Here is a 27,513-nt window from a genome sequence, read left to right on the forward strand (position 1 = left end):
AGAGTTGTCTTAATAAAAAAATTAATATAACGTACTAACAACATAAGATAGCGCCACTATCCGCGGGTTGGTAAACACAATACTATTCAAGAATTCTAAGAGTGGACTGAACCGAATAATTAAGGACTGATGCAAACCTAAATACATTTATAAGGAGTTATTCAATCAAATTTCAAAAACAACTGGTCATAAGATTAATTTATATTTCGAATTTTGAACATTCGAATTTAGTCGAGTTTTTCAAATAGTATTTGAGCAAGTTTGAGTATTAATTTTGCGAAAATGATCGACTTTTTTGTAAATTAAAGTTTTTTTCGAGTTCGAGTATTACTTCAATCCAACACTAAAATTAATGGATATTATAAACATATGTAAATTCAATCACTATTATTTGACTTCTGAAATTCATCATTTTATCTTCTTTTTAAAAAAAAGAAAGAAAAAAAAGGTGATCATTAATATATCAGAGCCCAAGGATTATTTTTTTTATTTTCAAATTCTCATCATGTGAGGTCCAGTTTTTGCACAAAAACAAAAAAAAAGATTATATATCATTTATAAAACCCCAAAAGTCTGCATTTCATTTTTTTTCTTCATTTCATTTCTTTTACATTTTGAGGATTTGAATTAATTATAAGTCCACTTTTCTTTTCCTTCATAAGCCTCCCCCCTTTAAACCAATACATAATCTAAGAGTAAAAGAAATATCCCAAACCCACTTTAATCTATGTACAAAATTACAATATTTTAATCAATTTAGCGCGGTCAGAACGTTTTCTAGTTGAAATGATAAATAAAAAGGTTTTTATGACCTACTTACCTGTAAAAAACTCGTTATAACACTTTGCCATTTCGTCTGTCTTATTTTTTTTCTCTCTTCTTTTTTCAATTAATTCTCGAATACTTAAACAAAAAAAAAAAAAAAAGTAGAAGAAAAATGGAATTTAGAATTAAAAGGGGTTTGTGGAGCAAGAATTCTTAATAAGGTTGAAGACACAGGTGGTTACAAAAGTGGGGTTTTTTATGTAAAAAGAATTTTTACATAAAAAAAGAAATGGCGATTTAATCAATTTTTTAATGTGATATTTCCTTTTAAATAAAGATTGCACCTCAAATATATATTTATAGATACCTTAAACGGTTTCACAAAATAAATCATTGAGTTTAAATCATGAGGAAATGACACCATTTTCTTGTTCATTACTAGGGACATTGGAAAAAAGCTTTAGTTTTGGAGTTTTTACGACAATACAGCTAGTTTTTTGGGTTTTTAGGCGGATAAAGCTATTCCTCTATAAATATATTTTCCACATAAATTAGATTTAAGGGAATGATGGTAGTGTTTAAAACAACAAGTTAGAGGAAAGGTAATTGGGGACCAAAAGGAACTCAGAGAATAGAATTCCCCGCCAACCTTTTCTTCCTCATATTGCCTATTGAATGATTCATTTTGAGTCCAGCAAAATAAGTATAAATCATCCAAACTATTCTTGTATTCATTCAGTCTGCAACTAACATTATAATGTTGAACATAAAAAAAGGCACTTTCAAATGGATCAAAACGCCAAAAGTCAATCTTTTTAGACATCTGAATCGTCAATTTGGTAACTCCTTAAGCCTCCAACAATTCTGACGATCATGTAAATGACATTATGATTTAATTTGATATTAATCTTGTTTTTATATTCTATTATCTATAACACAGTGCAAAAGTTTTCATAATTTATTAATTTAAAATTTTGAAGCTAATTTTATGGTTTTAAGGCTATTGTCCAACTAATTTTTTTATTTGTCTATATTTCTACAGAACCCTTCACACAAACATTTTATATAGTTAAAGTACAGTATTATCCTATTATACTAGTTTTGTTTGGATAGAGCTCGTAAATCAAAGCAATTTATCCTGTAAGTAATAACTTTAAAAAGAAAAAGCCTGAAGCGGCTATCCCAAATCAGTCTAATTCTCGTAAACCACTTATCTGTAAAGAAAAACTTGTTTGTTCATAAATGTTTTTGCTCAAAATCCAGCTCGTATCCAAAAAAACCTCATATCTTGAGGTACTCGTATCTCAAGGCATTACTGTATTGGGGTTGTCTGGAGCGAAATATAAACATATTCACATTTTATTTATTTGTTGATCGATTATATCAAAGTTCAAAATCGATTAAAACTTATATATACTCAAACTGAATAATAAATATTTCATATAAAAACTTAATTAGATCTGTATTTCTACTCAATAAAATAACTTACTGAAGCGGACCTTCATGGGCTTTTTGGTTATGATAATACTTTATGTGTTTTCTCATGATTTTATTGCAATAATATAGTTTTGCAAACAGGTCTTTTATCAATATGAGTGCATGTATACATGTATCCCGATAACATAAAATCAAGCAAAGAAGATTTTTCTCAAAAATCAGCCTACATAAATTACATTTTTAATTTTTCATCTAGTAATTATTTTCAATTTATGTTACTAATAAATGATTCCGATTAGTCCCTTAGAAGTGCCGCAAATGATATTTTGTTGGACGAAAATTAAAATAAAATAATACGGTAGATTTTATTGTTAAAATGGCTTATTGGAGCCCAAAAAAGCTTCAATCCTGCGGATGCGTAACAGATTACACTTAAAGGTCGCCTTGTCATAATTAGAGATATCTTAGGTTTTTGAAAGGTTAAATCGGATCAAAATACAGTCTCATAAATCATATGAGGGTGCAATACATCAGTTGCAATTGATGTCTATCATATTTTTACACGGAAATTTGAATATGATGGCCAAAATATGTCAATAAAATATAAAGTATTTTATATTTATAGTGGAAAATACTAATTTATTATTTCACATTTTCTTGATTTGGTAGAGATTGTATTTTGTTGATGTATGTAAAAAGTTTGAAGTTGCAAAAATTAAAATTATAGAAAAAGTTAGTTATCTGGATGAAATGCCTCATCGGCTCAAATTAATATCTTATAACTCATATGAAGCCAACAAACCAATTGTGGTAAGCGATCTCCCCATTTCGTGATACGCAGAGGCCTTGGCAGAAAAGGTAGTTTCATGAAATAGTAAAAACTTTTAAATATTCCCCCTCATTTTTTATTTTTTTTTGCAGAATATTGTATCAAAAATGGTAAATTTTTCAAAGAATGGGGGATACTTGATGTTTTCTAAGGTTTTATGCAATGTAAAAATTTAAGAACCACTGCAGTAAACAATAGCTGACTTTCCGAAAATGCAGTTATGTGTTACTCATATTTTTACTTACTGGAGCTTCCGCTGAATTTGAGTGTAGAGTGGTAGGAGAGGATTAGCTCATACATTTGTTGACGCCTCAGAACCCCGATTCCAAATACAAAATTCCTAAGACTTTTCATAGATGTCGCCGATATACGATAAACATCATTTATACCAATCCTTAGTGTTGTGTCAGTTCTTATTTTGGACTGAAGACAATATCCCCATCCAGTTCAGCCCTGTATATCAATCCTAAAACAAATAAAGTTTGGTCATTGATTCCGTCATTCAACCTTTATTTCCTTCTTTTTTTAAAATCAGTTTTAGTACTGAAAGTCGAATGACCGGTCCGTAGGACTGATAGAATACTACCGATCCCTGGTAATCAATAATAGTAAATGTTTAATATGATAAGTTAAGAAAACACAATTGTACAATAGAACTAAAAACTCAATAATTATTGTTAAATTGGTCTAAAAAAGCTTAATAGATTACAGCCCTATCAGCTCGGTTCTATTACAATTTTTCAGTCTTAGAACCGGTCCTTATCGGTTCTTTATTGTAACAATAATAGCTTAAATTACTTAGTTACTAACTACGTCATTTGTGGAATTTTTGTCATAACCTCGTTCAAAGATACGAAATACCTTAAGTTTAAAGTAGGAGGTGTGTGGCTTTAACGAATGATACTCAACTATCATCAGTTTGAGTAGATGCTTTGATTATGCCACTGTTTATTTAATAGTTATCAGAATTACGCTAAAAGTTACTGATCGATTTTGATCGAATTTAATAAAAAGATTATACTTATATGGCCATAGTAAGAAGCCATTATATTTTGAGAGGTCAAGGTAACAAAAAACGTAAAAATGGCATAATCTACCATAACTTTATCACAAATTAAAATAAATAGCCCAATCTGATTTTAGGTGGCAGTTTTGCAATCTACCAAGGGCCCATGTTAGTTGATTTTGTTCTTCGTTTTATATATTTTTCAATCCTAGCAATCTTTAAACAATGTAAAAAGATTGCAAAAAGGACTGAAGAACTGATTAATTGGTCCATAGAACAGTTGTATGGTTAAAAATATCGGACCGATAATAAATATAAAAACTGACAAGGAGGAAATTAATTAGAAAATAAGTCCTATAACCAATCCAATTCTACCAATGGGTGAATTTGGAAACTTTTGATTTTCTAAACTTTTTTTTCAATAGTGTTCCTGTGTTAACATATCACATGTTATTTATGTAATAATAAAAAGTACCTCTTAAATTTCCCAATGGCTATACAGACACACGTGCGTAATGAAGCCCTCCTTACTCGTGTCTTCAAGTTTCGATTCTGTAGAAGGCACAAAGTATTGAATTTACGAGAGTCTAATGAATTCTTTCCCTACTCCGTATCTAATTAGTATTTTAAGTACTATATATAATATGTAGGTATTGTAAATCATATACTCTGGACCACAATTTATGGGGGATCATTTCATGTTGATTCAATTCAATCAGTAACCTCAAATGAGTAATGACTTTCTTTACCCTATGCTTTTAATAATAGTACACAATATACCAAGTATTATGCATCATTAACTTAATTACAGTTGATTATCAATTTTGCCATGGATTTTACTCCAACTTTTGACAGTTTTTTTTTTTATTTCCCTATATTTTTTTACTACATACCTTTTTGTATAGGTCATATTTTATTTTTTAGTTCTAATTATAGAGTGTTCTAATTTTTTTTTCTTTTTTTTTTGCAATTTTGTATTGTTTTTTTTTTTTTTGCTTAATTTGTTCAAAAGATCCGCTTCAAAGTGGAGGGTTCATGCTTCTCTAAGAGTGTAGCGAATGGTTGACATAGAAAAGTTATGTTTTTTACGTCAAATATATATCTACGTCACATAAGAATGATCTTGATTACATTTCTCAACTTTTCCTTCTGAAATAAATACATAAATACGTAACAAAAATCGTTGATATTTGGCAAATTATTTTATTCTTTCTAATGTTTAGATATTTACCAAGTCGTTACCTTTATTGTATCGTGCAATTTTTCATATTAAAAGAAAACAGAAATAAGACCCGAAATCAGTTGGTTGTTACCCAAATAAGGCAATCATACCATATGCCCCATGGCCTCTTACATTGAACAGATATAATCTTTGTACTAAGTTTGATCAAAATCGACTATATCTCTTGTATACTCACAGACTGTCATTGTCATAGTTTAAATATACAAGGTTGGTCTGAAAAATTTCTGATGGCAGTTCTCTTAATTAAAAGCAAGTCACGTATATCTAACATTTGTTGAAAGTTACTTACTAAAGTTTCAGCCATTTTGGACGCGGAGTAGTTATGAAACAGTCTTCTGAGTAAGTTGATGATATTGTCTATGTCAAAATATACCACGTTAAACCCTTTTTTTCGGTTGGGAAAGTGACGGCGATTGTTCTTTGGGATAGTAATGTAATTATTTTAATCGATTATCTTCAAACAGTATCATTTCATTAATGTAGAGGCAATCACATTTGTGAACAATTCTTTTGCAGTAAAAAATACCGAGTACCATTGAAACGGGTTATAGATATGGGAGTATCGCTGGAAGAAGTGTGTAGAGTTACTAAGAGGCAATGTTGAAAAATAAATTGAGAAAAAATGTCTTTTATTTTTGTAAGGTTAAAAACTTTTCAGACCAACCTCGTATATATTTCATAATATTCAATCATACGACATTTTCGATTCCATATGTGGTAACACCAAAAACAAGGCTATAAATGGACAAGGTTAAATACATCAATTAAATTTTTTAGGAAAAAATTACAAAAATCCATAGCGTTTTACAAATAATCAATCTTTTTTGTAAAAAATTTCAAAAATCTATAGTTATTCACAGAAAATGAAACTTTTTATATACAAATTTCAAATATTAAACTTTTCGGGAAAAAATATCAAAGATCCAAAGCTATATACAATTTTTTTATTATTATTATTGGAAAAAAATATTTCTATAATTTGAAGAGGGATACAGCCCCTCCAGCCATGCCCCTGTGGATACCTCTTCCAAGGTGCTAGCAACGCCACTGCAATTAGATCATATGTTATACAACTCTACATATGTAACGTAATAAAAAATTAAAATTTTATTTCGTTAATTGAATTATTTTTTTCATACACAATATATTACATCTAGATTTATTTACGGGAATGACGTATGTATGTATGTACAATGTAACCTAAGTATATTATTGCATGTACCTAATTAGGGGTTTCTGATCCAGGGTACATTTATGGAAATAGCTCCATATATTTAAATATATATATACTATGTACTCCTATAAAAAACGTTAGTTTGTAGACTTCATCCTCAAAAATAATCTTTAAGCCCCCACATACGTATATATTCTTCAAATCCGGATGTTTTTAAAAAGAAAGAACAGGGGTGATAGATACACTTGATCTTCTTCTAGGCAAATAAACTTGAGTTTAAGGTTACTACTTTACTACTACTCTCTACTCAGGTTATCTGTTCCCCCTCTGCCTAACACAAAAAACAAAGAACTTTTAATGATAATGTGAGTGTCTCAAGTCTTACTCATTTGACATAATTTAATTATCGTAAAAAAGAATAGATAATTTTACAGATTTACAACCCCCCTCCCTCTTCATTAGGTGATTTTAAAATACTTTTTAGTACAATATTATACAGGGCATTGCAGATAAATTGGGAATTTATCTGTATCTTGGCTTCCACTTTTAATTTTGGGCTAAAAATGGCTTTGCTGTGACTGACTCAATTGTCTCTTACATATGAGATTTTGTTTGTGGAGAAAGCCTAGCCCATAAGGTGTGATTGCTGTTCAAAGCTGTTGATCTACTTGGTGTACAAGGGGACTTCAAAAGTTATTTTGTACGTCAATGCTTATAGTGGGCGCAGAAATATGTTGGCAAAATACAAGAGTAATTGCCTGTGATCCGACTGAAGTCCCGCATGTTTTGAAGTCCAAGAATCCGGCTGGATGTTCAGCGATGATTACAACATATCACCACATATCATCGAGAAGGGACTTTAAATCAACACAACTGAGTACCTGTAGATCCAAAAAGACGTTTTACTATCCTCAATGGATATAACTTTGGCTGAACAATCTTGTACTTATGGAACATTCTGCCCCATGCTATGCTTTTAAGGCAATTCAGTCATTTCTTTCTGAGATGATCCCGTTTTTCGTGAAGTCTGAAATCTGGCCTATCAATAATCCAAATTTGAACTTTCTTGATTAATCTTGATCTATGGGGCATCCTACAAGAGCAGACCTATAAACACTTCTATAGTAGTGTTAGCTCCCGAAAGTCTAGCATCACCAAGAACTGAATGATTATCCGAGCTGATAATGTAATCAAGATTTGAGAAAAATTCAGGGCAAGGATAACAAAGGTTATTATAGCTAGAGGAGAGGAGATAATATCGAATGAATCAAAACACAAGATTACGGGCAAAACTTTTCATAAGATTTGATAAATAAATGACAATTCTCTGAATATTATAATTTGCTGTAAATACATTGCCAATTTTTATGCAATATTGAAATGAATACAATTATTCAATTTGTGCTTCAATATACATACATTATAGCTTAAACAACTATCTAAAATATACTTTATATATATATATAAATTTACTTTGTAATCCCTATCCCTAAGAAACTATTTTGTTAATTACCTGAAGTAAAGTAGATGTTAGAATTTTCCATTTTTGGGGTTAATTTATTTTGTGGATTAAAAACAAGGAAACATTGGGCCATTAAGCATAGACTTCTTAAATGATTAAAAACATGCATAAGATATTTAATACTGATAAACCAAATACTAAGAAATATAGAAAAAACACTTTTTTACTCATAACAGAATCAAATATGACACAGTGCACGACGGCTAAAAATGGCCCATTATGACACAAATATCCTATATTTTTTAGAAATTAAAATGGGCAATACTACGTCAAAAATAACTTGAGAGGTTTATAGAATGCCAAAGTCAATGAGCACTTACTTAATATTGATATAGAATGTGTTAAACAAAATAATACTTTCGTGACATTAATAATAATTTTTATCCGAATAAAGCTAAAAATTATAGATATATTCCCCATTCAAAGAAAAAATTCCACAGCTATGCACAAAAAATAATTTTTTTGGAAAAAAAATACAAACATCTCATATTTTGGAAAAAAAAACTTCAAATATTAATTTGTTTAGAAAAATAATTCAAAACCCCATAACTATTTTTTTGAAAAAACTTTAAATATTACATTTTAAGGAAAAAATTCAAAAACCCATAAAAAAATTTTTTAGAAAAAAAAAATTCAAATATTAAATTTTTTGTCCAAAAAAAAAAAATTCAAAAAACACATATGGCTATTTACACAAAATAAAATTTAGCCCCTCCAGCCTACCCCCGCGGACACCCCTGATCTTACTTATTATATAGACATTGGCGTAAAATTTTGTAACTTTTATCACAAACATTTATCAAAAACTTCTCCATCAGCTAATTCTAAACTTTACTAGAGTGATAAACGTTGATTGATTAGAACTCGAATTAGCAGTTATCAAGCTGTGAAGAATTTTCTAGTATTACACAGATGAAGACTATTTCAATATTTTGATAATTGAGTCCACAGAAAAAATCATTGACCTAAATAATTATCACAGCAAGTACATTGTAAATATTTGACATTCTAGACTGTTTATTTGATTTTTCAAGAAACCTGATATATGTCCATCAACGCAAACACAAGTTAGAATTATTTTTGTCAAAATTGAGCCGGCATTATATTTATATTTTTTGGGAAATTATCGTCAATATCTTTGAGGAAATTATTTAAATTAATCCTTTGAAGGTGAAATTTCATTGTCACAATTATGTATAGGGTAAGAAATTTTTATAAATTTAAATATAATCAAGTCTCATAAAAGAAATGAAGGTGATAAACTATAGTGAACAATCATGAACGTGTTAACTTATCCCAGAAATTGAAATTCAGAGGCTATAATTGATCGGAATATCACTCAGTGAAATATTTGGCTGTTCGTATGTATGTATTTATGATGTCCCATAATCATAATGGATATTTGTTCAAAATCACTCAATCTCTTCCCACTCTGACACATATACGCTAACATTGTTGACCAGCCCTTTGATAAATAATACTTGCCAGAATTGCATTGCATTCTGACCACTAGTTTAAAGGTTACAGTGGTCTCGTTACTCCAGTTTTGTAAACGACTTTCAGTGACATCTCTCCAGTCAGCTGATGATCTTTTTGACTGAGAATTATAGTGGTGAATCCATGTTTCATCCATTGTCACATAACAATGCAAAAAATCTTTTTTATTTCTCTTGTAAAAGCGCTCAGAATTGTTAATAGATTATTGTTTCTGGTTTGGTGTGAGCAAAAATGGCATCAACTTCCGAATCAACTTGCCCAAATTTTGATGCAAAACTGCAAAGGTACTACCTTTATGATATATTGAAAGTGTCAGCTTTCACATGCAAATTCATTTTACGGTTTTTTAAAAATACTTTTTGTCGTTTTGTATATTTTATGAAACAACTGCCGATTTTGGGCGATCAAAGCGTTCAACATCATTGGTCCTTGTACGACCGCGTGAATAATTGTTGATATCCTTGGAGTAGAGTCCTCATAATACTAACCAAGTCACTGTTGGGCTTAAACAGTTACTTATATGCAAATTGTGAGTTTAATTATTTCTCAATAGCACTTTGAATGTAGAGTTGATAGAGCGGTGCAGTAATAGTTTTGCATTAGGGAACCTTATTATTTCATGTTGTTGTCAAAGTCACGCAACCTTACATTTTTTATTATATAAATATTACACTGAGTAAAAGTAAGAGCCAAATGCCACTAGGTCCCTATGGCTCCGGGCCCACTGAGCTTGTACCTCTTTCATCGCTCCTAATATTTTCTATCAAATGCCATAGTCATTATGTAATGCACATATAAGGGTTAAAACCCTTGTTGTTTTTTGATTATGTGAACTACTCAAGTAACCCCAACCCCCAAGTTTGGGGGCTACTATGATGTTGCTCAACAACAACAAATCTATATAGGAACAAGAGAGGGGGAAAAATTAATTACTTCTCTTTGAAGCAATGAGTTCAATTTTGTAAAAAAGTAAAGGTATTAAATTCCATTTACCTTGGACTTATTTTTTTGTGTAATATTTTGCTCTGACACGAAGTATAACATCTACAAAAAAAAACAAAAAAACCTCACTAATAATAATAAGAACAGCTTTGAAAATTAATTAAACATTGTTTGGATGTAAAACAAAAATATAATAATAAAAAGTAAAGATTCTCAAATGTTCAAATGTCAATTTGAGAACATGTTTAAAAACATATATGTATGTATGTATATAATATTTGAAAATTGTTGTTTCTCAAACCCCCAACTTATTTTTCTTCCCCCAAATGATGAATAAGTTCGTCTACCTATACTTTTTCACACATAATCTTACTGAGTGAGTCAGGGATGTTTTTCTTCAAGTGTTAAGACTTGGTGTGCAAGAGAAATAATTTTCATGGTTCGCTCTTTCGAAATTTTTTCTAGGTTGTTACAGCAGCAAAATTAAATAGTATTCGAATGACGTCACTAGAGTAGGAAGTTGGGAATAACTTTTTAATGGGATCATGTAGGATATTGAATTTATTAAACTAAATATTATTTTGTGCACATAAATATGAATTTTTATCCTAATAACACTAAAATTATAAATATATTCTCGACTTCATACCCCAATGACGTCATTATTTACTCAGCTAGGAATAACTGTTTTTTTCCTTCTGACCAGATCTTGGTTATTTAGGTTAAACATATTATACAATTTAAACCTCAGATGACGTCATTGACTGATGTTGATATTTAAAAACCCTCATTTTTTGTGGAACCGCACAAGACCCATTTTTCAATGTGACCGGTCCAGACACAACTTATTTGTAGGGTCCAACAAAAATTATTACGGTCTCTAAAAGGGTATAGGATTTTTAAACCGTATCCCAACATTCATAAATTATACATAATTCTAGCCTAAATAGAGACGGAAAATGCAATAATTCATGAGAGGGAGACAAGAAGGAACTAATGATAAATGTGGAGTTCAAAAGTTCGCAGATGTGGAATAATAATAATGAAAAAAAAATATATAATCGTAATGACTTTTCACGACTCGACAGGTTGTTTCAAATGGGTTAGATCATACGTCTATGTAAATTTAGGGTATAAATCAAATCCCCATGATATTCTTCTTATCATGGCAAAAAACAAAACAAAAACCTTCTAAAAAGATAAAATGCTTCTGAAATATTTTCAATTTATATTTTTCCTTCTTTCATGTCCTGAGCTGAAGAGAAAAAACAAAAAGACGCTTACTGTATGCAAGTCAATTTTTATATAGCTAGGTCATAGTATTGTTCGGTACACATGTACCACGTATTGCGACAGCAATGTACTAACGTATTTATGAAAGTGTGTTGGATTTGGTACTTCCAACACTTACATACATCGTAACTCCCCAAATTTCTGAGTTAGAAATTGCTCTTATTTATTTTAAATTACGAATTAAAATTGTCTTTTATAACGTCGTCAAATTTTTAGGTTAACCTCCTTCTCACAATCCCAAACAGAAATTGCCCTAATATATATTTTTGTTCTATATTATTTGTCGAAAAAGTATTCAAATAATCCAATTGAAATATGGACATATTGCAATAGGAGCTGTACATATTTAGGAACTATTATGGATTTCATAATCAAATAATTTTCTAAAAATAAGGTTTTGTGGTTTAAAAAAAGTTACTTGAGAAATGGAACACTGACTTATGTTTCATGATGTTAAACTCATATCCTTTTTCAACCATACCTAAAATCTGATATATTCCTTATTGAATTACCTACTCGGTTACAAAATTATTTTTATTATAAACCAGCAACTTTTTATGCTCACAACAACAACCATTAATATTTGAAGATCATATTCAAATACAAAGTCTTTGTTAAATTCCATTCAAATATTTGTAATGTCTCGCTATTTGAAAATAAAATATAATAATTTTTGTAAAAAAAGACCTAATTTATAACTCATGACTAATTTTTCTTTTTCTTTTGCAGAGCTCATGAATCCTGGGGCTATTGCCAGGCTGGTACAAGTGCACTCCTTACAGATGACAACACAGCCCTTATCGGCTCTCCTGGTCCCTTCACTTGGCGGGGCACGGTTTTCGCCATGTCCATCGAAGATGACTTCCTTTTTCGTGACAAAACTCATTATCATACTCCAATCAAGGATGGGGATGCTCCTGTGGGAAAATACTCATATTTGGGAATGTCTCTCACGGCTGGAAACTTCCTTCCCACGTCTCGTAGCTGTGGGCAAAGGCTAAGCTACGCCTCTGGTGCTCCTAGGGATGGAAGCTCTGGTAAAGTCTTTATCTTTGTCAAATGTAATGACAAATTGATGCATGTGCAAAGGGTATTGACTGGGGATGGCTTTGCCTCCAGTTTTGGTTACTCTCTCTCAACTGTGGATCTCAATGGGGATGGATATTTTGAGCTCATTGTTGGAGCTCCCTTTTATAGTGGCACTGGTGCTGTGTATATCTACAAAAACACAGCAAATGGCATTGAATTTGATGCTCAAAGACGAGTCCTTCTTCCAAACAAAAGATCTCCCCGCGAGTCACGCTTTGGATTTGCTGTTGCAGATGGAGGTGATTTAAATAATGATGGGAAGAATGATCTTCTGGTTGGTGCTCCCTATGACGGGAATGGAAAAGTCTTTGTTTATATGGGGAATAATGATGACGAGGAAGGAGAGGAAATTGTGCGTCTTGGACAAATAATTGAGAGTGAGAGTCTTCCTCACGTGGAGCCTATTCGTACCTTTGGATATTCTCTCTCTGGTGGAGTGGACATTGATATGAATAATCATAGTGATATTGTTGTGGGTGCATACGAATCCGATATTGCCGTTATTATTCGGTCTCGCCCTGTCATTGATATCATCACTTGGTTTGGAAAGCGTCCACGTGTGATTGATCCCACTCTGAAAGGATGTGAGTCAGATCTCATGTCGGATGAGGTCTGCTTCGGTATTGAGTCCTGCTTCCTCATCAAAAACTTTCCTCCTAATATTGAAACAACGCATATCAAATATACTCTGGATGCAGAGATATTCCCTGGTGGACGACGTGTCTCTCGTGTTCGATTCGGAGACAAAAGGAGTAATTCCTCCTATCAAAGTGAGAAAATCATTGCAGTAGAAAGAGACTCACTCACAGGCTGTTTCTACGAAACTGCTTATTTGAGAGAGGGCACTCTAGACATTCGCAATCCTATTAAGTTCCTTCTCACTCTCAAACTTCAACAGGATGAACCAAGATTAGGAAGAGGCCGTCGAGGATTCATTCCACCTCCTCCCAATATCAATCAATTTCCTATCCTCAATGCTCAAGAGGCTCAAAAACACTTGGATATCCCTTTCCAAAAGTCATGTGGAGATGACGATCTCTGCCATTCTCAGCTAAGTGCAACAATTCTTGTTGATGGAGCCAATGATGTTGGTGTACTTGAGGTGAGGGATCGAAAGGAAGTTGCATTCTCTGTTCAAATAAGAAATGATGGTGAGCCAGCCTATACAGCCACAGTCCTAATAGAAATTGATCCTCATTCATTTAATTTTGTGGGTCGCTCAGACTCAAACAAGGATATCAACTGCGAGTATCTTCGCTCTCAGAAAATAGTATGCGATCTAGGGAATCCCTATGGTGCTAATAGAACAGATAATCTCCTCTTTCGTGTTATTCCTAAAAAAACAATTGGAAGTCGTTTAGTTTACTTTAATACCACAACCAACACAACTTCTGAAGACATTGCCCAGTCTCGAATATCCAATCTTCGACTTCAAATTGCAAAAAGAGCTGAAGTCTCCATTCGATCCTCCGTCCATCCAAACGAAATTTGGTATGGAGGCTCAGTGCTTGGGGAGTCTGCCATGAAATTCATTTCAGATGTGGGCACAAAAGTAACACATACATTTCAAGTCTTTAATGAGGGTCCATGGCATGTTCAGGAGCTAGACGTTGTGATTGACTGGCCTTATCAGCTCAAGCCACCTCTGATCCCACCACACTACAACACCACTTCTAAGGAAGGAAAGTGGTTGCTCTACTTGAGTGAAACTCCAGAAGTACTTCCTACAGGAGCAGGACAATGCTTTCTGGGGTCACGTGCCGTGAATGCACTTGGACTCAGTATGCGTCGTCATGGAGGGGGCTATAGAACCCCCTTGAGGAGGCTTCCTCCAACAAATATCTCTACAGTAGAAGAAGCTCTGAGAGACTTCTTTATCGACCTCGTCGATCCCTCTTAGAGCCCCTAAGTGGCTCACATCAACTCGACTGTGATTCTTGTTTGTGCCACTCATTTACATGCAGACTCTACGACCTCCGTGCCAATGAGAGTGTCGTCATTAAATTCAAATCCCGTGTCTGGAATTCCACTCTTGTGGAGGACTTTTCCCGATCGGGCTCAGTGAGCATAGTGACATCTGCGAGGATCATTCTTCCAGATGACCTAGATCAATCCCGAGAGAATGATCACACTGCTGTTCCCATACTCGGGCACCCTTTCCTAGTAGAGGGCATTGATGCCGTGCCAATATGGATCATTCTTCTCTCCGTTTTGATCGGCCTAATTGTAGTCAGTTGTATTTCCATGCTACTATGGAAATTAGGATTTTTCCGTAGGAGTCGATACGGAGCCATTTCATCAGATGAAGATGATGTCATGATCTCAGCCAAAATATCTAGTGGGCCTCTCAAAGGGGACGAATACATTTCCTAGAACCTATGAACTGCATTTCTTTTGTTTTTGTTTGTTTGTTTTATTCTTACTTCTTCTGACGCCGTTTTGATGGCGTCCATCTTACATTCTTTATCATTTCTAATTATTATTTTATCCTTCTTTTCTTAAATTTCTTTGAGTCTAGAGTTTTTCCCCTGTTTTTATTTTATATAATATCATATTGATTCCATAACTTATAGAATATCATTGATTAAATAGTTTAAATATGATTAATATTTATATACATACTTAATAGTTTTATATACCTGCCTATATCCATATAATAGAATAATTTCAAAAATAAATGAAATTCATACGCACATCTTTGTATACTTCAATATTCATATTTCTTAATATCTGTCTTTGGGCTGACTCAAACCCTTTTACAGGGTGTTAGGGTGATAACAAAACGACTGATTGCTTCCTCATACTTTTTTCCTTTTTAATAGTGTATACTCAAACTAAAAAATATATAGTGGTAGTTGCATAAATACGCGGACTAATTTTTAAACGCTTATATCTCGAGGTTCCGTGACATGAAATAAAAAATTCCAGCACAAGTCACATGGTAAATCTTTTGGTTTTTTTTTCTTGTATCAAACAAAGTCGTTCACGATGAATGACGAGGCCAAACGTCATATGGTTGCCACTCTCCTCCACGCCGGTAGGTTTGTCAAGGAGATCATCAAGGACACTGGACTATCCAGGACTACTGTGTTGAAGGTCCAGAAGCTTGTCAAGGAAGGAATAGATTTGAAGGAGGGTGCCCATACCTCTGGAATGACTCAGGAATGGCTCGCTGCCAACATGCCATTTTGGAACAAAAATCTTTGGCCACCTGATTTGAATCCCCTTGACTAAATTGTGTGGTTGAAAATTGCGAAGAAGGCCTGTACTGCCCACCACCCGAATTTGGACTCATTGAAGGCCAGCGTCAATGAGCAATGGGCAGCCATGGAAGACCATTACATCATCAATGTGTGCAAGGCCTTCTACGGGCGCTTGGAGGTTGTCATAGCAGCTGATGGCGATTATATTCAGTAATTATATTAAATTGTATACCAGAATAAATTCTCTAGTATATAATTCTCAAAAAAAATACGTCATACGAATTTTATTACATATTTAATTATTTGCCACGAATAGTCAGCGTATTTATGGAACTAGGGGTATTATTCACAAAGTGGTGTGATAGTCTATAGCTTCAGGGAGCAACAAAAATGAGTATTTTTTTTCTTAATATGTGTATCTTGTTCCCCAAACCCAATTTGAATTCTAGTTAACAACTATATTAAATAATATTATCATTGAAGAAGTTGTATAGTTTTGCTGAAAAATGGCATAACACCCTGACGCTTAAAAAAACAAAAAACTAATGAAGATAAAACAACGGTCATGCCCTCTAAAGTTTTGTAAGACTAATAAAAAAAATTAAACAAAAGTAGGGCTTTGCATGATTTTTTTTTCTTATCTTTGTCATAGAAGTCTATCAACGTCATTTCCCCCCCCCCCCTGTTTCCCACTTGAGTCAGAGATAATTCCTCTTCTATTATATAATTAATACATTTACAGTTTTTAGTTTTATATCAAGATTAAAATTATTAGTTTAAAATATGTAAGGAAGACAATTTTTCCTCAAATTTGTAGTTTTTCAATTTAATAATGTTAAAAACAATATATTAAGGTCATATTTACTCTGATATATTATTTTTAGAGTGGAGTAGTGTGTAATGAAAAAAAGAGCGCGAGGAGAAGGCGAGAGCAAGACTTATGGTACATCTGTATTAAGAACCTTGTTAACAGCAGCTTCCTGTTGTATGATTTTTTTAGGGGGGGAGGGGAATGATTTACTGCTTTAAGGAGGAGAATTTTCTACATTTAAGATACCTTAAGTGCAGTAATAATATTGTAATTATATTTAAATTCATAAATATTTATAAAAATTATATATTTTTATAACCATTTACACAAAAGATAGGCAATAATGCACACATCAGAGGAGGATTGAGCGAAAAAGGTAAACACCATGAAGAACGATTAAATAATTAACAATAAGAAAAAAGAGCACAAAGAACAGCCCTATTTCCTTTTCTAATTTTATAGCAGGGCCGTCCGAGGGGGTTGGGTTAGAGGGAACGTATCCCCCCCCAAATTAAAGTATACAAAATAAAATATTTGATCTTTTTTTTTAAATTGATAGGTTTAGCTTAAATATTTTTATATCTCCTTAAAGTATAAAAAGAAAAATGGAAATCCTAGTTTAAATTTAATCCACTGAGTAACTGAACATCGGATATTACCATCAAAACACAACAAGTACCACTAAACAACTTTATAGACGTCAAAAAACTCTAAAGAAATAAAACCCTTTAAAGAAAAGCAATACAAAGGTGTGAAATTTTTATTAAAATAAATATAAAAATAGTATACAGTCTACAATGATATGTCATACTTCTTTTTGCTATTTATGATTCTATTAAAATGTATTTCTTTAATGAAAGCCATCGACGGAAACAAGTATTTTCCATTTTTCGACCACAGTTCTTGAACAATATTTGTCGAGTCATAATATGTACACATCATATATTCTAGCCTCTTTTGAGTTATGAAGGTTAATAAGTTAAACATTATTTTTTATATTTCTTTATTATGTTTTTAGTATGAAAAATTATCAATAATACTCCACAAACGTAAGGGTTTTTTCGAAGCAGAAGTATTAAATTTTCGGGAAAAAAGTGGAGGTGACCACCATTTTGATTATACCCTAACATTTAGGTCTATTTAACACATTATATATCTAATGTGTTAAATCCATGTGAATCGCCTTAAACAGCATTTTTTTGTTTCATATTTTTAGTCAAAAAAGTATTGAAATCCAGATATTTTTTATGTCCCCGGAACCAATTACGAAAATATAAAATTCGTGACACCACGAATATGCAAACACCATTAATCTCTGAGAACAAATATGCTGTTGCATTGTGTAATCAGCAGACATATGGGTCCTTAGTACATATGTAATATACTCAGCCCATATCTCAACTAGTGAAAAATAAAGGTCAGAAAAGTCACAAAGAATATTTTTATTTCCTACGTGTACACATGACAATTAGGAAATTCCCAATAAATACTTTAAAATATTAAAGGTTTACGTTTACATACCAAGGCAGACAATATGCCCAATGATGATGCCGCTTTGAGTCAACCCGTATTGCATTTTTTATATATGTATACATATTTAAAATGATTATTACTTGTATAATGTACAACAGAAAAGTAATTTGTCTTACCTATTTTTAAGTAAGATTCTTCTGCAATAAGCCTCATTCAAAATATGCAAACTATTTGTAAATATATATGTATAACAAAACAAGAAATTTAATGTAGATATTACTATTCAGAATCTGTAGTGGAGAATAACAAGACTCTAATAATGGTTTGTTTTATTGTAAATAAATTTCGGAAGAATAATTGGTTTTTATTTTCCCTCCTTTATTTATAAAATAACTTTTGACTTTTTTTAATAATAAAATATATGTAAATTGAACAGAAGACACAAAGTTGCTGAATGACATAAATTTAGAATTTTTGTCACATATTTATGTAAAATGTATACAGAAACATTTATACATTAGGGTGGAACATATTTTTAACCTTTTCGAAATGTTGGGCCTGTACAGTGGGGTCAAATCGGCAAATTGTTTTAAAAATCTTTAAATTGTTACTGAAGCTACATTTTTCGACGGATTTATTTGAAAATTCACTTGAATTGTATAAATGAATATAAAAAAGAGTATATGAGATATATTTGACTCCAACATCAATCAATACTTGGATCGGGTACCGGAAGGAGGAGCAAGCGTTGACGAGATTGTTCTATGGCATGTTGGCCATACTCTCCGTGGCTCGAAACGTTTTAGATTCAACATAAACAAGACATAATAATTTATCAGACCCATATTTCCTTCCTTCTGCTGATCAAGAGTCTCCCGAAGAGCCTTACGAATCTTTGGCACTACCTGGATTGGATAGCCAGTCATATTTGAGACTTCTTAATTTGAAATAACATGCTGCGGGAACAAAAATCATCGTCTGGTGGAACGCCGTTCCTCCTTATTATATTAATTCCAAAGTAAACTTTTGCCATGTTGCCCAAAACTTAGCTAAAGTTTGTTGATAAAACAATGTTTCTGCCGAGAAAAAAAAAGACACCCTCAGATAGATGCATCATAAAAAAATCAAGGACGTACGGAAACGCTGATTTGATCTTTACACTCTGTATTACCTAAAACCCAGATTGTTCCTTTTGGTCTAAAGGTATTATGCGAAAAATTTTAGCAGCTTTCAAAAGTATTAAGGGGTAGCCTTAAAAAAAAAAAAGCCTATAGAAAAAATTGTTTTTTTGTTCTAATATCATCAATGCATTATTATTTAAAAAAATATGCATATTTGGAATTTTTTGAATATATTGTCAAATTGTTTGACTGTGATAAACTAATAAATAAAGTGAAAACTATAGTTAAGTTAACTACAACCATTACGGTGTAAAAACTAATTTTTTATAATTCTAAAAAAAAGCTTTAATGTGTGTTATATACTATGAAGATAATAATTCAACAACAACAGAATTTTTCCATCATTTTTGTCAAATTTCAAAAAAGTTGCCCATTTTAAATATATTTTTATGTGGATGAAAATTTTCAAACAATATATTTTGACCAGTGGTTCTCAACTTGTGGGTTCCATCCCAGAATGGGGGTTGTCACACCATTGCCATGAGATCTTTAATTGATTTTTAGAAGAATATGAATCATAGTACAAATTTAAGTAACTGCCTTAATATGTTTATTACCATGACACAAAATATAACTGTGCCCTAAGTCATTCGACATAAAAGTCTAATTCAGTATTAAAGATGTTTGGTTTCTGTTGGGATCCCCACCTATGTTGCTCTTCCCACTAGTAATGTCAAATTTGAAGATTCCCAGCTGTATTTAGCCAAATTTGGCAGGATCTAAGTAATTTTTTTCACTTAGTGGCTAGATTTGTATAAGAATAGTAAGAACACCATGCCAATAGTGGTAAAAACTGCTGGGCAGAAGTCAAAGAGGTTTGAGGAGAACCCATTCTTTACTCAAATGCATTAAAAATTACGTATAAAGCGTTATAGGAGTTTTCTTTATGATCTCAACCATGTGATTTTCTTCTTCGATTAATAATTTACGGAATTTATTGTAACTTAACGAATAAATCATCTCTAATTTGTTGTTTCTTGATCGCTTCCTTTGAAATGAGTAACTATATTTGAAAGGTTGGGAACAACTGCTTTAGACAAAAAGATACAGTTTGAAACCTAATAGACTTACAGATCACATCCACCCTAATATACATTTATGTTTGAATGTCGTTGTACTAATACTACGTATGTTAATGAACCTTTGTTAATGTTATAGGGAATGCGGATTTTTTATTCATGTTTTTTTGTTTTTTTTGTAAATAGTCTGTTCTTTATGTATAAGAGTACTTTGAAGGGGACTTTTTCTCTTCTTTTACACACAAAATACTCTATGAGGTAGGGTTGTAATATTGAACTGAAAATATGTCCTGTCCATTCATATAACATTCCACTTTTTAGAGCGCCCTCTATTAGCATCATTTTTGCTGATATTATAGTACACTATCTCAGTTTAGAAATTGAAGTATTTGTGTAAAATTTTACGTATCTTTTATACCCGTGGATTTTATTACTACTATAAAAGATGAATGACATCATTTAGCAAAGATTGTTCCACAAGACGTATTTGTGTTCTGTTTTGAAGCGTCCTTAAGATTAGTACCAACTAGATGGCTTAATTTAAGAAATGCTACATCTCTAGTTAGAGGTATGAATTTGGTTAGCAGCGAATCCCTTTCCAATTTGGATAGCATTGTGGATTCATATATCCTTAAACTAGAAAACTGATACTAAAACAATTTGGTTTCTTTCAACTACATAGACACATTGATTATAGTCATTGATTAAACGATAAATACTTTATTCAACACAATCAAGCCCCTGAACGTGATCAATTTTTAGAGCCGTTATTTTTTATAAAATTTTCCTTTCATTGATCTGATGGAGTTGTACAGATTAAGTATAAGTCAAAAATATGGTATTGCATTTACTCCATCTGACGTGGGAATATTCTTTGAAGACCATATGCATGAAGTAAATTTTATTCTCTAGGAATGACTCGGCGGCAACCTACGCACATTGAGTTCAAGAGAATAATTTCTACGTCGTCATTATATTTCAAGAACAAAAACACTAAATTCATTCCAAAGTAGGTGCTTGGTTTGTAAGTCTTTTAGATACCCATGTCTCATATTCCATTTGAAGGTCTACAACGCATCTCCTACATAAATTGAAAGTTCCTATTTTCTTTCATTAAGTCACTCTGCCTAAAAAGCCAACAATCAAGTTACTTCTACACTAGGAAACTTATGCAAACACCATTCAACTTCTTCTTAATTTATAAGCACCTAAGCCCCAATCATCAATTTGATAATATACTGGATTACATCTTGATGTGTAAATATTTAAGGAGGTATAGAGTAAAAATCGGATTACAAGATACTTTAACAATCATTCCCCTTTTACAATTAGGAACTGTTGGAAGTTTTTCTTTTTATATTCAATGTTAATCTTCAATTCTATTAAGAGGCAACAAGGGCATATAATATATGTACTTATAACTCCCTAACAAAATCCTCAGTGTTATATACATTTATTTATCAATGGACAATTGGCTAAGAGTGTCCAATACCGTCGACTCTGCGTAAGATATTAAAAAATGAATGGCGAATCTAAAATAGGAATAGTGAAATAAAAGTAAAAATAATAACGGCAAGCCCACAAAACAAAGACAAAAGTAGGTTCCAGGATCATTTTTAAAATTTCGTGAATCTATAGGGGGAATGAGAGGGAAAAGATTCAATTAGTGCATGAGTACTTGTGTGGAACTTATTTTTTAAATGTTCGAAGTATATTCGTCATTTCCATAAAGGTAGCTTTTTTAAATGCCTTCAGGTTTTCTTCCACTTCGATGATGTTGACTCCATCGACCTGTATCTGTCAGTTGAGATGATTGAGAGGATAGAAAATATCAGCCATGCACGCCAAAGTGAGAATTAACTCAAAAATTTTTTAAGTAATCTACAACATTAAAGAAAGAATCATTTGGCACATATTTGAATGTGATAAATGATGTAAAAAATATACATTTTCGAATAACCTTGTAGTTTATCAAAAAAAAAATATATCCTGGATTTTGTGGAAAAAAATATGCTCTCCATAGGGTCACAATTTTTTTTTTTTTGTAGTCTATAGATATCATTGGTTAACTTTTACCATTTCTAAAGATATTTAGAGGCATCTCATTGCCCCAAAAATCTTAGAAATTTAACTATTTTTTTAGAAAATATAGTACAACGAACAGTTTTTTGTGTAAAAGAGAAGATTTAGACAAACAAAATTTCTATTAGTAATATTATTTGTATTTTTATGATAATTCTGTATCTATATTTCTAAAAGAACGCTGAGGCTACAAACGGTCACACCATTATATATTTTTGTAGTTTGTCCAGGCTTTATTATGAACAATCCTATAAAAAGAAACAATGCTGGAGGTAGTTGCTGTACTTACATATTCTCTTCTCAAGAATGAAAGAATAACGAAAACTACTTTGGAAATTTGAAAAAAATAAATAATAATAAAACACTGTTCCAATTGCCGACGACTAAACATATCAAACGTGACTAAATGCTTGGAATTAACAACTTTAATAATTTTCGGAAGTTGAAAATTCCCTAAGATATAGAATGAAAGTGATACAAATGATTAAATGCTTTGATGAGTGGGCCTGCAAGGCAGGGAATTTAAGAAACATGGTTCTAGAATTACTATTTATCTATGTTTTCTTTGCTTGTTGAGATGCAGCAAAGTCTGGCAGTTCAATACAAATTAAATGCACTAATTACTCTCATTATGAAAACCAAAATAACAAATATTGAGAGAGTCATTAATTAATATATTAATTACACATTTGTGTAAATAGTACCTTATAAGTATTTACAAACTAGTGTCTATTGTGTTAGTAGTTCATATGATTTGGGAGTTTATACGACGAACAGTAACGACCTTGGGCATTACTGCATGGCTGCAAACTACTTCATATAGGCCTATGGATGTGCATATATATTAAAATTATTCCAAATTATTATATCTCAAAGCTTATGATGATGATCGGCATTTGTCCTCCAAAAAAAGAATAAAGAAGAAAAAACTGTCCATGAACGACTACGTGAGTCGACTATCAAGACTCTTTACTATTTATATTCGTGACTAGTTATGTCTATCTTACCTATCTCTCTCTCTCTAAAAATAAGAATAAGGTCAAAAAAGGTGCTTTAATTAGATTAGAGGCAAAGCTTGTACGTCCCTATCTATAGGGCTTCATAAGTATCATGATCAAATCTGTATTATTGATAAGACAAAATGAAATTAGGTGAAGAGGAACTTCACATCTACTTAAAATTAAATTCTAAAGATGACAATCTTTTTAAAGTATGGCCTTCATCTATAATTGAGTTGTATCAGTCCTTCATATTGGTAGAACTTAAAATCTGTCAAGACCTGACCCTGTTATTGGTGCTTGAAAAGCATACCAAGTTTTAAGGCGCCATATATAAGCAGGGGCTTCTGCAGGGGGTGGGCTTGAGGGGCTGTAGTACCCCTCCAACCAAATTAAGGAATTTTTTGCTTTTTACTAGAATTTTTAAAGTTAGAATAAAAAAATATTTAAGGAAAAATAGGGTAAAAAAAGTTAATTCGGGAAATTATGCAGCAGTACAGAAAATATAATATTTGAATTTTTTTTGTAAATAGCTGTGGATTTTTGGATTTTTGTATGAAAAAATTTAATATTTGAAATTTTGGTGTGAACAGGTGTGTATTCTTAAATTTTTTTTTCAAAAATTTAATTTCTTTGTGAATAACTGGATTTTTGAAAAAAATTTAATTTTTCAAAATTCTTTCCCAAAAAATCAACTTTCTGTGAATAGCTATGGATTATAAATTTTTTTTTCAAAGAAATTTAATTCCAAGAAGCAAAAAAATTACCCTGACAAGGCATCATTTTCACTAATATTAAAGGAAAGTACCTTAGTTTACCTAAAGAGACAAGATGGTTGAAATAATAATTAAACAAAAAACATGTATGTAAATCATGTTAACTCATCCAAAAATGACCAGAGTTGATACTTTTAAAGAGCTCCAGGAGTATAAAACTGTAATTTTTCTCTAAAAAAATACCATCCCTAATAATGACGCAAGTCAAAAGATGATCATAGTACAAGTAGACTATTTTAATCCTATCTTAGTATCAGGTGATAGATTTTCCTCATTGATGGATATGCCGCCTCTTTTATTAGAGTATGCTTATGTTTGCCAATTGAGTTAGTTTAAAGATGTTACATACATGAAAATACTTTGTTGTTTTTCTTAATTTATATCAAATTAAAGTATTGTTTACGACTATACTTTTTAAGAAATGGTGAAGATTCAAATGATAATAATGGTGTCATCTAGAGAATATTGTTCTACTACATGAATTGGACTTCTGATTCAGACGTTGCCTCTTTACGATTAAGGATGACACGTCATACCTTACTGAAAATGATTCACCTACATACGGTTGAGAATCAGTCCTTGAGAGTTTTCCCATTTTGTTCTTGTGTTAACCCTCAGTTATTGAACATTCTTTTTTGACGTAATTAATGAACTTAGGTTAAACGTTACCCCAAATATTTAGCAAATTTGATTCGCTAGATACACAGTCGACATAGACTCAAAATATCGCTTCTTAATCATAGCAATACTATATTTGCGCATCAACAAGATATAATTTGTGATTATTATAGTTGAAATATCATCATTTCATTTATGATAATGACTTGTTTAAGACATTAATTACTTGTAACAAGCTTTTGTAACTAAAAATTTAACCATTAACTTTGATGAGATTGAGTGCTATATATGGAATAACATATCATCTTATATTTGTAACAATGTATATACCTTAAATTGAAAAAAAGGAAAATACAAAAACCTTAAAGAACGACTAGAAAGTGAACAAATTAATCAATTTCACCCAACCTTAATTAAAAATTGCGAATAATTCCAAGAAAATATATTTTTGCAATAACAAAAAGTTGCAGTTATTCTGAAAGATTTTTGAGAAGCATATTTATACTGTTTTTAGCATTAAAATCTATTCAAATCCATTTTATCAAATTTAATCTGCAGAAAATCCCAATTTACTAACAAAGGATAATGTGATTTCTCGATGACCTATATTTCGGTCAAAAATCGATCTTAAAGACAAAGTTCGAAATCTAATCATTTTCAATCCATTGATTCTTATTATTTAATCGGTCTCAATGTAAGGATCTCGAAACCAATCAGATCCCCCATTCAAACCAAATTTGTTCTCAAAATCAATAAAAAATAAATCATAATAGTCTTGGACCAGTTCAGAATTAACCAAAGCGATTTGTAACACTAGCTTCAACAAATCAGCCCAGAAAAGTATTTCTCATTTTAAATACATAGGAAAGGCTACTTTCATGGATGCAAAGATGAACTTGATGCAAATTTTAATGATGTCTCGAGTACTTCGATAAATCGCTAACAGGGAACATATTTTCTTTTCTAACATAATTTTTCCGTGAAAAAATATATTTGCAGATAATTATCTACATTTTATAAATAATTATTACCGTCAAATTTCAAAATGTTGAAATTTACATCTGCGTATGTATAGATATTTTCCGGAAATAATCGATACATCACTAATATATATATATATATATATGTAAGTGGCCCTATAAAATATGAACACAGGTATCTTAACTTAGACGATGATATGATGATGATTTTTTGTCTGTGTTGTAAATTGAGATATAATGACGAAGGCCCAGAGCACGATATTCTAATTTATTGTTGATTTATGACCGTAATTACTCTTAATGATAATACTTATAAGCCAATTCCAAGTAGCTGAACGAGATTGGAGAAGGAACCCATCTACTAGCCATGCATCTTGTATCCACATAAACGATAATAGAATCTAATGAAACAGTAGAAAAAATATGCATAAAAAAAGAGATGTGTTGAAAGGATCCCATAAACAAGGAACAAGCATTTCATGCAGGTAAAACATACAAGGTGCGTCGTATCCTTTGGAAATACTACATAAATGCAAAGTGGCTTTTTATGATAAAAATAACTGATTGTCAAAAGCTGTATAATTCCGTTTGTATTGTCTTATTGCCAACAACAATGAAAGAAATGGTGACTTAGTATCTGAGCAAAATAAGTAATTGCGTGAGCCCTAAGCTCCTTTTACATTACAAAAAGCTGCGTCAGTTTAAAAGATATAAATAATGGCAAAAACCCACTCAAATCCAATATCCAAACTCTACGAGAGCCTTAAATCATGTCTGGCTTTAGGGGGTCATTGGAGAATTTGTTACACTTATGTTTTAACGTAAAGAATCAAGCCCACACACATTCTTCATATTGCAAATAAAAGGGCCAGGGCTTGTGTCTACGGGTGTATGAGTTATTTTTTTGTCAAATATCAAATACATTTGCGTAATGAATAACATAAAGACAATAATGTTCCTTTTTTATATAAATATAGCGTTTATGAAAAATACCCTTAAGCAAAAATTGTCAAACACTTCTGTCCAAATTGTTTTAAATTTCGTATTTTTCATAATGTTACTTTTTTTTTCAACAAAAATGTATCTTCTCAATAAAAAGTCCTGAGCTAGGAAATACACTCCCACCTTAAGAAGAACCCAAGGGGCATTGCCTTCAAATAGCCCTACAATTATTTTTTGTCTCAAGTTCTACTCACAGTAGAACTATCTCTTGTTGGGGTCGTCAATGACGCTGAACTTGTACATTAAGAATAAAAATAAATTAAACAATAAACATACAATTCATCTGTGATTTAATGCAATTTTTTTTTTTTTTTTTGCAAGGAATAGTATTCGCAGAGTTATAAGGAATATTACTTACCCATATGTAAAAAAAAACACATTGAAAATTTACATTAACATAAAATATCAATATTTTAGAAAAGAGAAGTTAAGCTCCCCTGACGTTTCATTAAATTAACAGAAAAAAGCTATAAGATAATGGAAATAAATATAAATTATAGTAGCAAGGAGATAGGTAGAAATTACTTTGATCTTGATCTTCAATTTTAATCTGAGTCCAACATGGACTTAGAC

The 27,513-nt window shown here is 31.6% G+C and overlaps 1 protein-coding gene across 1 annotated transcript in view; it reads left to right on the top strand.

Annotated features, from left to right (window-relative positions):
- The window catches only part of LOC121115765 (integrin alpha-PS1-like), a 30,745-nt gene extending 15,255 nt beyond the window's left edge, over positions 1-15,490 (top strand). The window contains exon 3 of the mRNA XM_040709897.2: positions 12,438-15,490. Coding sequence (XP_040565831.2) covers positions 12,438-14,697 — 2,260 coding nt within the window. The 3' untranslated portion in view covers positions 14,698-15,490. The remainder of the gene's footprint in view (positions 1-12,437) is intronic.
- Positions 15,491-27,513: the final 12,023 nt, after the last annotated feature.

The sequence above is a fragment of the Lepeophtheirus salmonis genome, chromosome 4, assembly GCF_016086655.4.
Source record: "Lepeophtheirus salmonis chromosome 4, UVic_Lsal_1.4, whole genome shotgun sequence".
NCBI lineage: Eukaryota > Metazoa > Arthropoda > Copepoda > Siphonostomatoida > Caligidae > Lepeophtheirus > Lepeophtheirus salmonis.